The sequence below is a fragment of the Myripristis murdjan genome, chromosome 11 (assembly GCF_902150065.1).
Source record: "Myripristis murdjan chromosome 11, fMyrMur1.1, whole genome shotgun sequence".
Lineage (NCBI taxonomy): Eukaryota > Metazoa > Chordata > Actinopteri > Holocentriformes > Holocentridae > Myripristis > Myripristis murdjan.
In genome coordinates, this window is record NC_043990.1 from 9,760,220 (window position 1) to 9,776,511 (window position 16,292).

The 16,292-nt window shown below is 40.5% G+C and overlaps 1 protein-coding gene across 6 annotated transcripts in view; it reads left to right on the top strand.

Annotated features, from left to right (window-relative positions):
- Nucleotides 1-8,517, top strand: part of pleca (plectin a) — a 55,425-nt gene extending 46,908 nt beyond the window's left edge. For all 6 annotated transcript variants that reach the window (XM_030063396.1, XM_030063395.1, XM_030063391.1 and 3 more), the window contains 2 exons: nucleotides 307-7,445; nucleotides 7,579-8,517. In XM_030063396.1, the coding sequence (XP_029919256.1) occupies nucleotides 307-6,522 (6,216 nt within the window). In that variant the 3' untranslated portion in view covers nucleotides 6,523-7,445; nucleotides 7,579-8,517. The remainder of the gene's footprint in view (nucleotides 1-306; nucleotides 7,446-7,578) is intronic.
- Nucleotides 8,518-16,292: the final 7,775 nt, after the last annotated feature.

Here is a 16,292-nt window from a genome sequence, read left to right on the forward strand (position 1 = left end):
TTCAAACCCCCGAGGTTAACATTAATCTTGCCGTATGCTCTAACTATTACTACTATCATTATTTGTAGAAGCTCACATTAAGACATTAAGACCTCATGTAAATTGCAGAGACACAAATTAACAATACCCAGCAATTTATATGAATGTCATTAAAACCTAATATTAAATAATTAAAATTATACTTTTTCACATGTATTATACAAATGTAGGATTTTTAATCATTTGTGTAATTTAAACGAACATGCAGTTTTTAAGTAGATATTTTGTTGATATTGTACTAATCTTTTTTCTTCTTTTTCTAATTAGATGGAACAAGCCCAGCAAGAACAAATTAAACAAGAGAAGACTATTCTTCAGCAATCTTTCCTCACAGAGAAGGAGCTATTGCTGAAAAGAGAAAAGGCCATTGAGGAAGAGAAAAAGAAGCTTGAGAAACAGTTTGATGATGAAGTGAAGAAGGCCAAAGCTCTCAAAGATGAACAAGAGCATCAGATGAAACAAATGGGAGATGAGAAGAAGAAACTTCAGGCTACTATGGATGCAGCTTTGAAAAAGCAAAAGGATGCTGAGGCTGAGATGAAAAATAAGCAAAAAGAGATAGAAGAGCTTGAAAAGAGAAGATTGGAGCAAGAAAAACTTTTGGGAGAGGAAAACAAAAAGCTTCGAGAGAAACTTCAGAGTCTTGAGGTTGTTCCAAAACAAGCCACATCGAACACCAAGGAAATTGAAGTCCAGACTGATAAGGTTCCTGAGGAGCAGTTAGTTGCTATGACAATGGTGGAAACTACAAAGAAGGTTTTCAATGGCTCTGTTGAAGTGGACGGGGTGAAGAGAAATGAAGAATCAGCTTTAGCTTTTGATGGGATTAGGGGGAAAGTTCCTGCTGAAAGGCTCCTTGATGTCGGTATCCTGACCAAAAAGGAATTTGACAAACTTAAAAAGGGCAAAACCTCTGTGCAAGACCTGGGAAAGACTGATAAAATTAAGTCATGTCTCAAGGGACAAAACACTGTTGGAGGTGTACTCACTCCTTCGAAAGAGAAAATGAGTGTTTACCAGGCCATGAAAGAGAAGAAGATTTCTCCCAACACTGCCACAATGCTCTTGGAAGCTCAGGCAGCTTCTGGTTACATTGTAGATCCAGTCAAAAATAAAATGCTATCTGTAGATGAGGCTGTCCGGGAAGAGTTAATCGGCCCTGAGCTCCATAACAAAATGCTTTCCGCAGAGAGAGCTGCAACTGGCTTCAAAGATCCTTACACTGGAGCCAAAATATCTCTCTTTGAGGCCATGAATAAGGGACTAATTGAAAAGGAGCAGGCTACCAAATTCCTAGATGTGCAGCTTGCAACTGGTGGAATCATTGACCCTATCAACAGTCACAGAGTACCCCTTCAGACAGCCTATAAGCAGGGTCATCTTGATGCAGACATGAACAAGAAGTTAACTGATCCCAGTGATGACTGCAAATTGTTCATTGACCCCAGCACTCAGGAGCAAATCACTTACAAGCAGTTACTGGAAAGATGCACCAAGGACGCAGAGTCAGGCCTCCTAATATTACCAGTAACAGAAAAAGCTGCTCCAAGTGAGAGAACATACACAGATGAGGAGACTAAAGAAGTATTCAGTAATTCAAATGTCGTTGTGCCTTTTGGAAAATTCAAAGGGAAAACAGTCACCATTTGGGAAGTCATCAATTCAGAATATTTCACTGAGGAGCAAAGAAAGGAACTGATTCGGCAGTACAAGACAGGCAAAATCACAGTGGAAAAGATTATCAAAATTGTCATTACTGTTGTAGAAGACAAAGAGAAGAATAATGGAAATGTGTTTGATGGTTTGAGAGCTCCAGTCTCTGCCAGTGAACTTTTGGACTCCAAGGTTATTAACAAAGACTTGTTCAACAAGTTGAGCAATGGCAAGATAACAGTAAAAGAGATCTCTGAGATGGAGTCTGTGAAAAAGGCACTAAAAGGCACACCTAGCATTGCTGGAGTGATAAATGAATCAACCAAGGAGAAAATGCCATTCTATCAAGCTATTAAGAAGGAAATACTGTTACCTGAGACCGGCATGAACCTTCTTGAAGCTCAAGCAGCAACTGGGTTTGTAATTGATCCTGTCAAAAACGAGGAGGTCAGTGTTGATGAAGCCGTTAAATCAGGTCTTGTTGGCCCAGAGCTGCATGAAAGACTTCTGTCTGCGGAGAGAGCTGTCAGTGGCTATAAAGATCCATACACAGGCAAAAAGGTATCTCTGTTTGAAGCAATGAACAAGGGCCTTATTAAGAAAGACCATGGTATCCGTCTGCTTGAAGCACAGCTGTCAACTGGTGGAATAATTGATCCCATTAAAAGCTATCGCATTCCACATGAGATTGCTTGCAAACGTGGATATTTTGATGAGGAAATGAGCAAAACCTTAAACATGAACACTGATGAAACAAAGGTATTTTATGATCCTAACTCACAGGAGGATGCAACCTATGCACAGCTCATCAAAAAATGCGTCACAGACAAAGAAACTGGACTTCCATTGCTTCCTCTGTCAAAGAAAGCCTTACGCCAAAAGAAGCCAAAACAAGAGCATGCGATTACTGAGGCCAAGACAAAAGAAACTCTGAACCAGACAACAATGGAGTTAGAGTATGGACCTTTCAAAGGAAGAAAAGTCACCATTTGGGAGATCATACACTCTGAATACATTACTGAAGAACAAAGAATAGAGTTGATTAGACAGTACAGAATGGGGCAGGTGACAATCGAAAGACTGATTAAAATTGTGATCACAATGGTTGATGAAAAAGAGGATAAAACAAAAGAAAAGGCACTTTTTGAGGGCCTGAGAGCACCTGTCACTGCCAGTTCATTACTTGATGCCGACATCATTGATAAGGCTACCTTTGATAAACTCCAGCAGGGCAAAAAGCAGCCTAAAGAAATTAGTGACACTGACACTGTCAAGATGTACTTGCAGGGCACAGACTGCATTGCAGGTGTCACCGTGGGAGAATCAAAAGAGAAAATGAGCATATATCAAGCAATGAAAAAGAATATTTTGCAACAAAACACTGGGCTTGCACTGCTTGAAGCCCAAGCAGCAAGTGGTTTCATAACTGATCCTGTCAAAAATCAAAAATATACTGTGGATGATGCTGTGAAGGTTGGAGCTGTTGGCCCAGAGCTTCATGAGAAACTTCTCTCAGCTGAAAAGGCAGTGACTGGATACAAAGATCCATACACGGGCAATAAGATTTCCCTATTCCAAGCCATGAATAAAGAGCTAGTGCTGCGGGAGCATGCGATTCCTTTTCTCGAGGTGCAGTTTACCACAGGAGGAATCATTGATCCTGTCAGCAGCCATCGGGTTCCAAGTGACGTGGCAATTCAGCGTGGCTACTTCAGCAAACAGATGGCTAAGTCCTTCAATGAACCCTCAGGTGACGTTAAAGGTTTTACTGATCCCAACACTAATGAAAGTGTTACTTACAAGCAGTTATTGGAGAAATGCATAAGAGATCCCAACTCTGGTCTGTACTACCTGCCTCTGTCAAAGGCTGAAGCCCCTGCTCCTGTCGAAAAGTCCTATAAGTACACAGAGGAGCAGGCCCAAACAGATCTAGCTAACACTCAAATTGATATCCCTCATGAGAGTTTTGCAGGTAAGAGTATGACCGTATGGGATGTTATGAACTCAAACATGCTTCCAGAACAGGAAAGGCGTCGGCTTATGGAACAATTTCGCTCAGGGCAAATTTCAAAAGACAGAATGCTTATCATCATCATTGAAATCATTGAACAAAGGGAGACTCTGAAGTCAGAGCAGAGCATGTCATGTGATGTAATAAGAAGGAGAATTACCATCGAGGAGCTTTACAGTGCTAGAATCATCGACTTGCAAACATACAACCTGTTGAAACAAGAGAAAATTACCATTCGTGAAGTAATGGAAATGCCATCAGTGAAACAGTACCTCTTTGGTACTGGTTGTATTGCTGGAATTATGTCAGACAGCCCCCCAAAGATTAGCATTTACCAGGCTATGAAGAGAGGACTCATCAAACCTGAGGTTGCCTTGAATCTCCTTGAGGCCCAAGCAGCAACAGGATTCATGATTGATCCAGTGAGAGATGAACTTCTAACAGTTGATGAGGCTGTGCGTAAGGGGCTTGTTGGCCCTGAGATTCATGACAAACTTCTTTCTGCTGAGAGAGCAGTTACAGGTTACAAGGACCCATACAGTGGAAAAGTGATTTCTCTCTTCCAAGCAATGAAAAAGGACCTTATCCCTGAAGACTATGCCTTGAGGCTTTTGGAGGCCCAGATTGCCACTGGTGGACTAATGGACCCTGAATACTACTTCCACCTGCCCTCAGATGTTGCCATGCAACGCGGATACATCAACAAGGAGACTTATGACAGAATATCCGATCCTAATGGGGATGTGCAAGGTTACACTGAGCCAACTACAGATGAGAAACAATCCTATGCCCAGCTTCTGAAAAGATGCAAAGTTGATAAAGAAAGTGGTTTACGGCTGCTCTCACTGGCAGATAGAAGGCTTCTCTTTAAAGGTCTGAGAAAGCAAATCACTGTGGATGAGCTGCTTCGCTCTCAGATTATTGACCAAAAGACATACACTGAATTGACTGAGGGTGTCACTACAGTGGAGGAGGTCAGCAGAGACCTTAAGAAGTACCTTGAGGGTTCCAGCTGTATTGCTGGAGTGTACATAGAATCTAGCAAAGACCGGCTGTCTATTTACCAAGCAATGAAGAAGAACCTGATCAGACCAGGGACTGCCTTTGAGCTTCTTGAGGCTCAAGCAGCCACAGGATATGTCATTGACCCCATCAAGAACTTGAAACTAAATGTCAGTGAAGCTGTTAAAATGGGTATTGTTGGCCCTGAGTTCAAAGACAAACTCATCTCAGCAGAGCGTGCCGTAACAGGCTACAAAGACCCTTATTCTGGCAAGATCATTTCTCTATTCCAGGCTATGAAAAAGGGCCTCATTCTAAAAGACCATGGCATTCGCTTGCTAGAGGCTCAAATTGCTACTGGTGGAATCATTGATCCAGAGGAGAGCCACCGCCTGCCAGTTGAAGCAGCATATGAACGTGGACTCTTTGATGAGGAAATGAATGAGATCCTCACTGATCCATCAGATGATACCAAAGGCTTCTTTGACCCCAACACTGAGGAAAATCTCACCTACCTACAGCTCTTGGAGAGATGCTTTATAGACCCAGACACAGGACTTGCTCTCCTGCTGCTGAAAGAAAAGAAGCGTGAGAGGAAGACATCATCAAAGTCATCTGTGCGCAAACGCAGAGTAGTCATTGTTGACCCAGAGACAGGCAAAGAGATGTCTGTGTATGAGGCATATCGCAAAGGACTCATTGATCACCAGACCTATTTAGAGCTTGCAGAGCAGGAGTGTGAATGGGAGGAAATCACCATCACCTCATCTGATGGAGTTGTGAAATCCATGATCATTGACAGGAGGTCCGGTCGGCAGTATGACATTGATGATGCAATCTCAAAGGGTCTTATTGACAAGTCAGCACTGGATCAGTATCGGGCAGGAACTCTGTCCATCACAGAATTTGCAGACATGCTCTCTGGAAACATGAGTGGTGTCAGATCACGGTCATCCTCCTTTGGCTCCTCTTCCTCATACTCCATGAGCCCAGTACCTGCTCTGAAAACTCCAGCAACCACATGGAATGACCCAACAGAAGAAACTGGTCCTGTGGCTGGGATCCTAGACACAGACACTCTGGAGAAGGTGTCTGTTACAGAGGCTATGCACAGAAACCTTGTGGACAATATAACAGGTCAAAGGTTGCTGGAAGCCCAGGCGTGCACAGGAGGCATCATTGACCCAAATACAGGAGAAAAATTCACAGTTGCAGATGCAGTGAACAAAGGGCTTGTGGATAAGATCATGGTTGACCGCATCAATCTAGCCCAGAAGGCTTGTAATGGATTTGAGGATCCCAGAACAAAAACCAAAATGTCAGCAGCTCAAGCACTAAAAAAAGGATGGCTGTACTATGAGGCTGGGCAGCGATTCCTTGAAGTCCAGTATCTTACTGGTGGATTAATTGAACCAGACATCACCAGCAGAGTTTCCATAGATGAGGCTGTAAAGAAGGGCACATTAGATGCACGCACTGCACAAAAGTTACGAGATGTTAGTGCATACTCTAAATACCTCACATGCCCTAAAACAAAGCTTAAAATATCTTACAAAGATGCCATGGATAGAAGCATGATAGAAGAGGGGACTGGTCTCCGTCTACTGGAAGCATCATCCCAGTCAAGCAAAGGCCTTTACAGCCCCTATAGTATTAGCGGGTCAGGCTCTGCTACTGGTTCACGGTCTGGCTCCAGGACTGGCTCCAGGTCAGGCTCTAGAAGGGGCAGCTTTGATGCCACAGGATCAAGTTTCACTACAACAACCTTCTCCTCCTCCTCCTCTTACAGTTCACCAAGCTATGGCCGCCGATACTAATGACCTCACTTGGTAAAAGTAAAGGAATGGTTTTCTGAGGGAAGGATAAACAATATAACCACAGTGCTCACCAGATGCCTAATTCAAAATGGAATAAAGACTACCTTTATTCTGCTCTGCATGTGGTTGTTACAAGACTTTTAACATGCATTTCTTTTACAAGTTGAAACAATTTCTTCATTAATTTTTATGTTTAGTTACATGTATGATGATATCATTTAAACTATCATATCAGGTTCTTTTCAGAAATACCATACTTTAACCAATTGTATACATAAAAGCTGTAGTTTTTTTTTTTTATTTAGAATATCTATGACAAAGGTTTCAAGTATATATGATATATTTTCTATTTTTAAAGTTTGTTATTGAAAGTATATAGTGTTCTGCAAACATAAGATGGTATTTGCTTTTGATTTTTTTGTGCCATAACTGAAGCGTTCATGTCAGTTTACTTTTTTGTTAAAGTGAACCAAATTAGGTGTACAAACAAGCCATGAAACAGAAATTTCTGTATATGTGTACATTACTGAATTTTAAAAGGAAAAAAATTGTTAAAGAAAGATGAATGCCACTCTGCAGAGCAGAATAAGGAGTCTCCTAAAGAACACTAACACTAAAGGTGTCTGCTGTAAGAATACCAAGCTTCAAGATCTTTTTCCATTCTGGGCTACGCTGCTGCATTTACCCTGCCAATGCCAACGAATTCCGCCCCATTCCCAATTCTCATTCTCATAAAACCTGGAGTTACAGCGACATGAATAAACAAGGAGCAAGCTACTCTACATGTGGATTATGTAGCCCAGCATGACCATCAACACCCATCAACACCATCTGACAGCTTTCGACTTTTCATGCCCAACTCCACAACCATCAAAAACAAGACCATCACAAACAGGCCGCTGTCTTCCAGACATTTCAAACATGTAAGTGAAATTTCCACTTGGAAATGTTAAATATCTGATCAATCTATCATTACTTTGCTAGCTCTTTGTGTGTTTCCTTAAATCCTGAAGTCTAATTCTTTTGTTTGGCATTGTTATTTTCTCTCTATTTCAGATATGCCCCTCATGATTCATCCTCTCTCAAGCTTTTTCTTCAGATGTCTTCCAGTGACCCACAGGAGCAATTTGGACTGTGGCATATATTGTAGTCAAAGCCCAAGGCTGGATAAACTTTGAACCTGGAATCTAATCTGTAGGTCATTAACAGTTTCAGGGAAGCCCTAACCCAGTCTTTGGAAGTGCCTGCACAAGACTGTGATGAGATATTTAGTAGTCTAACATGGTGCAGTGATTAAACTGTAAATTGATTGATGCTTGACTGAAAGAGGAATAATATCCATAACCCATGACTGATATGATTACTGTGCTATCAGGTAAAGCCATTCTACAGTCCAGCTGTGTCACATTCTAACTTTAAGATAATAGTTTTGGTGTCATAATTCTCATATTCCCACAGGGCTAAAATATATGGTTTGAATGTTTAATGTCTGTAACATTTTAATGAGCAATCTTTTTTTTCTGGAAGAACTCTTCTCTGACAAATAATGTAATGTATTGTATTTACTGTATATTGCTGTTTAGATCGCACTATCGCTGAAAGCCATTAATTAACATTTCCTTGAGAAAGATCTTTAAGCTTTGTCACTTATTGCCACCAGACCCAATATTTGTATTTGCCACCAAGTACAATTGTTTTGATGTTAATTTTCCTTTGTAAAGCATTATATCCTATTGATATCACTTTATTTTCATATTATATATTTTTTTTGCTTTGCATGTTTTACTAACATTGGAAAGATGCAATACGAAACAGTAACATCCATTAAAGCATTTCTTTTGTTATTACATTTTAAAAAGTTTGAAGGATGTATTTTAATGAGTTGAGTTACCACGCCTTGTTTAAAATGGTGTATTTATAGTCAAATGGTAACAAGGAATTTTAATGTAACACCTTAAATGATGTAAATAAACATGGAAATGAGATATCTCTCAAGTCTTTAGTGATGATTTAGAATTTCTTTAATTTTGATCAGTCATTTTAAAGATTTTTTTGTGGGCATTTCTGCTTTATTTGATAGTCACAGTAGAGATAGACAGGAAAGGCAGAGAGGGAATCATGTGCAGCAAAGGACCTGAGGTCAGATTCGAACCCTGGTCGCTGCGATTGGGAGTAAGCCCTGGTACATGGTGCCCGTGCTTTACTGGTGAGCCACCGGGGCGCCCCTTGATCAGTCATTTTAAATATGCCCAGACAAATCTGACTTTCTGTCCACATGTGGCGTAGGTCTGATTTTCTGAATTGGATAGTTTCATGATCAGATTTGAAAGTGCCTCAAATTGGATACAGTTATGACACAAGTGACTTGCCTCTGAATGTTGGCCTACTTTTAATGTTATGTGTTGTAACAAGTATTATTTGGGACAAAGTAAAAGTGCTCCCTTTGATAGCAAACCTGTATTCATAGCGGAAAAAATAATGACCTCCAAAATTTATACAAAGATTAAAGAGGTTGAACTCCTTTTTTATTAATATGCAATCAAGTACGATCAAGTTTGAATGATCCTAGCTGGCTCTGGGCTATGCAGGCATTCTGTTTCAACATGTCCTAATGTGAACAATGACGCAAATCTGATCCATGCCACTTCTGTGGAACTGTGCATTGCCAGTTTATCAGTAAATCACTATTTTCACTGTTTTCATTTTCCATACCCACTAATTCTTAATCAGGAACAAAGGTGGATGGCAGGGAAACACCAGTCCATCATAGGGTTAACACAGAGACAAACACACCCACACATGTTGGCAACTTATGGTAGTCTGTTTGGTAGATAAATAAATAAACCTGGCCTACATGTCTGTGGACTATGGGAGGAAACCCTTGCAAACATTGGGAGAGCAGACACACTCTGCAGTCTGGACAGAAAAGATCATGGCTGAGGGTCAAACTCAGGAGCTTCTTGCTGTGAGGCGGCAGTGCTTGTTGCTGAGTCATCATGCCGCCCCAGAAAGTCATAATAATCACAGAATCAAGATTTTCCTGCTGGAGTGCATGGTTGCCTCATTTCCTGCTCTCCACAACAGTTGATACTATGTGACTGGGGATGTGATTTTAATCTGATATCCTGCATTAGCACTCAACTTGATTCTGTACTCTGAGATCCAGTTTTTTTAATCTTAAAGGTGTACTATGCAAAATTCTCAATGGTTGACTGAAGTGAGGACCCTCGAGACTCAACTGATTAAAAAAAAAAGTGAAATAAGCACGTAAGCTGTTATTAGACTGTAATACTCTATGGAGCCTTCTTATGGTGACATGGGTCTAACTCATCATAACATCAGAAGAGGAAGCTGCCCCCTTGATAAAAGCACTGACATGTATTTGTGCAACATTTACCAGCTACCTACTTGTAAATGGCATTTCTGCATTTCTATTGTGCTTTTCTAGTCTACCGACCACTCAAAGCGCTTTACAGTGTTTTGCCTCACATTTACCCATTCACACACACACTCATACACTGATGGCAGAGGCCACGCTGCAAGGTGCCAAGCTGCCCATCAGGAGTGGTTGGGGGTTTAGTGTCTTGCTCAAGGACACTTTAACAGACCCTGCAGGAACCAGAGATCGAACTGGGATCACTCTATTACCAGTTTTGCATAACAGACCTTTAAAGAGCCAGAGTTATTTTCTTCCCTCATTTCCTACAGTGTTACCTTCTGAATTTGATAGTGTGTGTGTGTGTGTGTGTGTGTGTGTGTTGTTTATGTGTAAGCAAGTGAGAGCCAACACTAGTGTTCATGTTTGTGGTTGCCTGTCTGCCTGCCTTGGTCTTGTAAAAAAGCGCAACATGACAATAGACCACATTCCACGGTTCAGCCTCGCCACCACCAAATACTTTTTCGTTGTCACAGGAAGGAGCTGATAAAAACTTAATCTCCGGACGCTCTGGTGGCTCACCGGTTAAGAGTGCCAAGGCTTAGTCCTGATCTCAGCGACTGGGTTTTATATCCGACCTCAGGGCCCCTTGCTGCATGTCATCCCCCCGTCTCCTCCGACTTTCCTGTCTCCCTCCACTGTGACTGTCAAATAAAGCAGAAATGCCAAAAATAAATCTTCCCCATCGAGGTCTGAAGGGATTCCCTGTCACGTAATGTCACTGGTTTACATTTTTGTGTAAATGAGGTAATGAATAAGGACACAGCAAAGCTAGTTCAGTAGGATGAGAGCCCCTGCTCAACCATCAACACCTGAGCTTGTTATGGGGTGGATCCCAGTTAGACTATTGTATGGTCCTGAATATAATCTACATGTCAGCCCGAGGCGTGAAGACATCCGGCCTGGAGGAACGATCATGCGTGTGCTCTGCAAGTGGTGTCAATGAACTCCAAACAGTGCAAAAACACACACTGGCTTCTTAGGAATTCCTATATTCAGACACACTGCTTTGACAGACTAACTGATACTGGTTGCTCCTGACAATAGACACAAACACTTCCACAGTTTTCTTTCACATAACTTACTCATTACACCTGTCTGCAGGGATGGAGGTGGAGACACAAGGCCCATTCTTTACGCAAAAATTCAAAGCATGAAACCAAGCATCCTGGGGAAATGTGAAGTAGCTCTCAACAAACACATTCCCCAGTGTCATCAACACACACACTTGATGGAATTCCCTCTTTGTTGCTTGTATTTGGAGCACTAAAATACCACTTAAGCTGTTGTAGCATTTGAGTGCAACATGCAAACCTTTCAAATGACTTGCTAAGCTCCACCCTGCTCCCAACCCACCCACTTCTATGATTTTGCAAGGAGATGATGAACATGAGGAAGGCAAACTACCACCAAGTGTAATACAGTGGGTCTGGGAAAAAAAAAAAAAAAAAAAAAAAACATATGAAAGAGTATGAAATGTCCATACACATTTTCCATACTAGCTTTACTAGAGTCAAAAGAGAACTATTATTGTCACAAATTCTTAATAACTCAGTGTAACAAAGATGATACTTCTGAAATAATCTGTGAAAAATCAACCACAGATCAACCTGGCAACACTGATTCAGTTCCATTTTTGATTCACTGGTTGGCAATTCATGAAAAAAAAAAAAAAAAATCAATTTGATTCATATTTGTAAACCACAATTCAAGCCAATGATTTAATTCAGTGCTTTTAACAAAAAAAAAAAAAAAAAATCAACAGCATTACTTTAACAGTATTTATTCTATAAAGAAAACACAGTGTATTTTAATAATCACAAAATGAACTGATTCAAAGCATTTCATTGTGATTCAAGTCCAAACATTTCTTTCTATTTGTTTCTTTTAGCAGATTGAAGTTGAATCAGCAGAATTTATAACCGATGCATCAATGCAATGAATCAATCAGCACACGCCTAAAACTCATATATCAGATATGGATATAGACTACACAAACATATTCATAATGTTAGCACCATGCATATTGACAATGGCAGCAGCTCAAGGCCGGCTTGTCTCAAATAAAACGGCTTTGAAGGGCTCAGATGTTTGGCCACAGCGGTTCCATCTGAGATACGGACGTTATCGCAGATATAAACACGATATCTCTGCTTTTATTGCTGCTACTATTATAACTTTAAAGATCAGGAAGTAATCAATTAAAAAATTTTAAAAAATGATTTCTAAAAAAGTAAAACATAGATTGATGATATCATATTGATTATGATACACAGAAAAAAAAAAAAATCAGTTTTGCAGATTTTGTACCAGTATAGTTTTGAAATGTTTTTACTATTGGGGTGGACTTCCGCTTAGATACATAAAGTGATTAAAATCCAGACTGATAAGGCAGGTGGAATTACTCTCTTCCAAAGAATCCAATGAGCTACATGCATCACGTCCTTCACACAATAGCTTGACAAATTATCTCAAGTTCACTTTCACTATGTGTAAACTGACAGGCTGGGAAGTCAGATGACAACATGACTCCTCTAGTTTTCACTATTTCATGGCATATGTCCATTTTATTTATTGCAATGAATTAGGAGGTGGGCTCCAATGGAGGTAAAGTGTAAAGGAGCATATTAATGATTAATTTTGCACATATTCTTCTGGTGCTTCTAAAGTGAGCTCCCCTGATCAATCGGTGGGCTGAAGCGTTACCATGCACAGTCAGTGGACACACCGGGGCTACTGTTCTCCGTTCATGCACTTAACACATCGGTTTGGGTGTGCCAAAGATCACAGCGGCTGATAAAAACCTGTCCAGTGTGCTCAAAGAATGTCGATCGCCTTGAGAGATTAAACAGTCAATATTATATTGAACATTTCAAGGGTTTATGAACTTTATGAAGTGGACAAATCCCCACAGCAGAACATTAACCCGGTGCGCTGAAAAACAGACAGTAGAGCTCCAAGTCAAAGCTAAATTTCATTATGGCATGGTATTGATCTCTCTCTCTCTCTCTGTATGTGTGTATGTGTGTGTGTGGGTGTGTGTCTTTGTGCATTCACTTGTTCTCACAGTTTGAGTTTTAGGGCTTTGGAGTGACATTTCCATAAGTGACACATGACTACGTCGAGTCATTTTGGGTAGTTGTCAGGTCTACAGTGGGTTAGCTGATAGGATTACACTTTGGGATTAGAATTGAAATTAGACACAAGAGTCACTTACTGTGTTGCCCCCTTTGCTGAGCTGAGATACGAAACTCACACTTGACTGGTGTGGGTGCTCTAATGGGTCAAGATCAGAGAACAGGGAGAAGGACGGTGCTCATTATAAGAGAATTTTGATCCTCTTTAGTGAAACAGCTCAAAAACAAAACATGATAAAAATCCACTTGGAAATTAGATATCCAGACCCTCATCTTCCACTGTACATACTGCATTTTGGAGACACCCTCCCAACCCTGCAGCGTAAATAAAGTTGACACTATCATTCCTGAGAAAAACAAGATGAAACAAAACACACATCCAAACTAAAACATGCAGAGCCCATCCCGCTCAGCAATGCTGCAGGGTTTTTGGAAATTTCTCCACTGTGGGACTAATAAAGGAATATCTTATCTTATTGTAGGGTGTGTAGGACCCGAACCCCTCACTTTGTTTTTGCAGGTGGCCAAAGTGTAAACACATTTTTTTCTGGCCCTTCAGCTTCTGCAACAAAGAGACACAGAGAGAGAGAAAGAAAGAGAGATCCTTCATTATCATCTGAATAGAAACACATAGTTTCACCAACACATTTTTTTTTTAAATCCTTCTGAACAAGGTGAGGACTGACCAGAAGCTGTCAGGGATTTTCCCCATGGCTCTCAGGGCCGGCAGCTCTGGGTGTGGTGTGGAAGAGAGTGGACAATAGAAACTCTAAACATTCCTGTGCTGCTGCATCAGGCCAGGCGCACTGGGAACGGACAAAGCAATATCCTGCATTTATGTGGAAGAGTGAGCTTACACCGGAAAGAGCTGCTCTGACCCTAGTTGGGCAACGACAGAATTATCACAGGGCGCACTTTTGCACAGTGTAGCTTGAGCAATAATAACTGCAACAGGGAGCTTTACTTTCAATAAAGAATGCAATTCATAACAATAGTAGTCATGCTATCATGTTTAATGGCTTTGTTAATATGATATCATTATTTAAGTGTTGGCTAATTTATTTTCACTTAACCCAGTTCTTACAATAATAAATCACACTTCATTTTTGACCTGGCATGTAGGAGGAAGGATCCCACACAAGGATTGGCTGGTTTATGAATGGTTCATAATTTAAATTTTAAACACTTTATAAATTGCTAATAAATGATTATAAACAGTTTTCATACATCGATGCAGGCTCACTATTTGGCAAGGTCACTGTATCTACTCGGTTAAATAACAGATCTTACTTGTTGCTTAGCTTACTTTACTTGATCTTGCCAAATAGTGAGCCTGCATCGATGTAGGAAAACTACCACAACTTGTTTATCATTGTTTGTTAATGATTTATAAAAGTGTTTACAACCTAATTAACAACCTAATGACAGACCATTCATAAACCCTGGTTGTGGTACCAACTTATCTTTTCTTTGGAGTTTAATGCAGATCACAACATTTGCATCACTTCAGTGCATCCATGTCTCCTTTTAATTAAAAATGTTGAATTTTTTCCAGTTGCCTCGGTTGACCCTGTGCAGCATAAATGGGTCATGCATGTTCACTTTGCTCCAGGCGATTTCTAATCCCAATTGGAATTCTGTACTTAATTATCTGGTAAATGGGTCTTGAAGCCTACAAAAAAAAGTCTTCCAGTGAAGCTCAGAACTGGTCTGACAGCATGGGTCCTTCCCTGCTGCCAAGGTTTCACTGATACAGATCAAGTGGAGTGTCAGACAAGCAGCTCTTCTCTTGAATCGGTGTTCAATTAAAACTGACAACAAAGACTCTTCCAGTTATAGTCAGTAGACCACCTTTTTTTCTTCGGAAATGTTTTTGGCCACCACGCCCTGATTTTGGCAGATAAACCCTGAGTAGGCATGTTTCAGGCAAAGTTATCCTTTACAGCAGGAATGGAAAACGCCAAGAGCGCTGGCTTGCCTCTGCCCGGTGTTGTGTAATCTCGCCTCCTTCCCCCTCAGGGACACGTCGATCAGTCAATCTCTTCACACAGGAGAGTGATGTTTGGCTTGGCTTTTATTTTAGGGACATTTTTCTAGTGTTTTCTAGTGCCAAATTTTTGTTTGTCCCATAATTATGGCGACTCCTCACACCCATTCATCTTCCACTTATTAATTTTAATGTCAGTCAGATAATCACTTCTCAGGTAACAAGAAAGTTACCCTTCACCGCTACTTTTACCACATATTCTAATTATATATTAAATCTACCAACTCCAGACCTCTGCTCACTCCTCTATTCCTTTCTATTCATTATAATTTAGTTGTGCAATGTTGTTTCAACTGCAGCTTCTGTTTAAATAATTTTGTAAGTCAGTACTTGTACTTTGACTGAAGCATCTGAGAAAAACTTTGAAACCTGCTTTTGGTTTAGCAAATTTCTCTTTTTGGCTATACAATACAATGCCATGTGTAATTTACAGCAATACAGCAGTCATTCTGAGGTTTACTTTCCATAGAAGGAATTTTAAATACCTTATTTAGATACCAAAACGAGTCGCCTGTTAATTTCAGAGATGACGTTTGGAACTTATACAAAACTTCAATGTCTTTTTAAAAGTGATTGATGAGCTCCTTACTTTTGAGCTTTTACCTCACACACACACTTTCCCACGATAAGTGCTCTGAGCACCTGCTTGAGTTGAATTTCATTAACACCTATCAGTGAGCTGCTTCCATGTGCGTAAAATGTTTTATCACTCTTTCCACCTCTGTACATTAGTCATTAAACGGTGTCACTTTTCATAGCATCATCATGACACCTTCTGCATCTGGTTTCTGTACATTTAAAATCAGACAGACGTTCCTATACAGGTGTTCTGTACTGTGATGTAATTGATTTTCGCCGTTCTTCACTCATGAATCCCGACTGCACCCTGATCCCGACTCCCACCCCCGGCTTCTCTGGCTAGTCACAGCTGAAAACCTGCCAAACCTGAGGGAAGCTCACACAATGGCGGTGCTGTCAACACTTACAACAGGGGCTCCGACTCTGCTTGTCACAACCTGGTATAGAGAGATAAGAAAGATAAGTGTCCACCTCACAGTTTACTTAGAGTATGTACATTGTAAAAAAAAAAAAAAAGAAAGAAAAAGAAAAGTCTTTACATCAATAAATGATAAGGAGGACCTAAACAGGG